Source organism: Poecilia latipinna, unplaced genomic scaffold, assembly GCF_001443285.1.
Source record: "Poecilia latipinna isolate Pla-1442-1.1 unplaced genomic scaffold, P_latipinna-1.0 Scaffold4499, whole genome shotgun sequence".
Lineage (NCBI taxonomy): Eukaryota > Metazoa > Chordata > Actinopteri > Cyprinodontiformes > Poeciliidae > Poecilia > Poecilia latipinna.
In genome coordinates this window covers 17,243-18,767 of record NW_015117115.1, presented here as the reverse complement: position 1 = coordinate 18,767, position 1,525 = coordinate 17,243, and the positions used below count along the sequence as shown (strand labels likewise).

The window sequence follows — 1,525 nt, the reverse complement described above, 5'->3', positions numbered from 1 at the left end:
GAGGAGAAAACAGACTTTTCAAAAAAATAGCAGAAAAAATAACTACATTATGGAAAGAAACCTGAACTTACATATTCAGTTTCATACTTCTTCTTGCTTGGGTTATGATCAGAGAGGAAGTTTTGACTCTCTGGATCTGCATCTGGGTATTGCCTTTAATAGAAGAAAGAGACGTGTTAAATGAGCTGACATATTGAACTTTTCTTTTGGTCTTTAGCCCTTTTAAAAAAGAGCCTCACCCATTGAGAGGAATCTTCTTGGGAAAGTCAGGGTATGCAAAGTCGTTGCTGTTGGAGCTGCAGCTGTCGTCGTCTTGAGGAGCGTTCAGGCTTTTCATCTCAATTCTAGAACCCATCCCATTGCCAAGGACTGACCGTTGGCTATGGGATATAAATAAAAACTATATGCTTTTTATTGGTCAGGTTGAAGGGAATCCCACCACTAGAAGAATCACCCTGGTGTTGTGTAGAAACTGTCAGGGAGTCCAGGAAGAAAAATGATTAATGGAATAACTTACCTGTTCAGTTTCTTTCCCTTTGCTTGAGTTTTTTTTTTCATAGAAAAGACAATTTTATTTTTAATGTGTCGACAGGATGTGCAGTTTAGTTTTGTTAAAATGAGCCTCACACTTCCAGCAGTTTCTCATGCGTAAAGTAAGAGTTCTGCTCTTTACTGTCATCATAGATAAGACACTTTTGTTGTCTTCATCTTTTTGATTAGTCTCTTAAAAGTTCATCTCAGTTTTAACATCAGACTGCCTTTCACTAGGCACTGAGACTTAATATTATTAAATGTTTAAAAATGATATAGTACCAGGCTTCTAGTTGATGGATATTTTACAGATAAAAAGCAAAAAAAAACAAAACAAACAAAAGCAGTGGATCAATATTTTTATATATTCAGTTTTATTATGTCTACTTGTCTATTTGTTCTGCCAAATGTAACTCAGAATGGTTGAGGTAGTGTTTTTCAGATTACGCTTTCAATCTGTACCTACAAGCATCCATTATGTCAACTTATTAGCTGACAGACCTACAGAAGAATGACTATTTCCACCTTGGGAAGTTTTCTTATGCTGTCAGTCAACATGACAGACAACAAAGAAGTCTAGCAAAGTGTTTCTCAACCCTGGTCCTCACTGCCCTCCTGCTCTGCATGTTTTAGATGAGCCTCTATTCCAGAACAGCTGATTCAAATGATTGCATGACCATCAAGTACTGCAGAAGCCTGTTAATCACCCAGAGATACAATTCCGGTGTGTGACAGAAGGGAAACACCTAAAACATGCAGGACAGGGGGCGGTGAGGACCAGGGTTGAGAAACACTAGACTCTAGAGTCACTAGAGTCTAGGCATTCAAAGTGACTCTTTGATATGGACCACTGACTTGTCTGACCTGTTTCTAAACCCTGTTTCAAGCCAGTCAGAAAAAAAACAACTGAAAGTGAAACCTTCAGAACCGACACAAACGTCTTTTTCTTTTCAAATTATACAGAACTATACATATATTCAGTTTGATATTGCAG

At 37.8% G+C, this 1,525-nt stretch overlaps 1 protein-coding gene across 1 annotated transcript in view; it reads right to left on the bottom strand.

The window, feature by feature from the left end:
* The window catches only part of LOC106942721 (sodium-coupled neutral amino acid transporter 2-like), a 10,359-nt gene extending 9,783 nt beyond the window's left edge, over nucleotides 1–576 (bottom strand). The window contains exons 1-2 of the mRNA XM_015026056.1: nucleotides 518–576; nucleotides 240–455 (exon numbers count right to left, since the gene is read on the bottom strand). Coding sequence (XP_014881542.1) covers nucleotides 240–355 — 116 coding nt within the window. The 5' untranslated portion in view covers nucleotides 356–455; nucleotides 518–576. The remainder of the gene's footprint in view (nucleotides 1–239; nucleotides 456–517) is intronic.
* Between the last annotated feature and the right edge of the window lie 949 nt (nucleotides 577–1,525).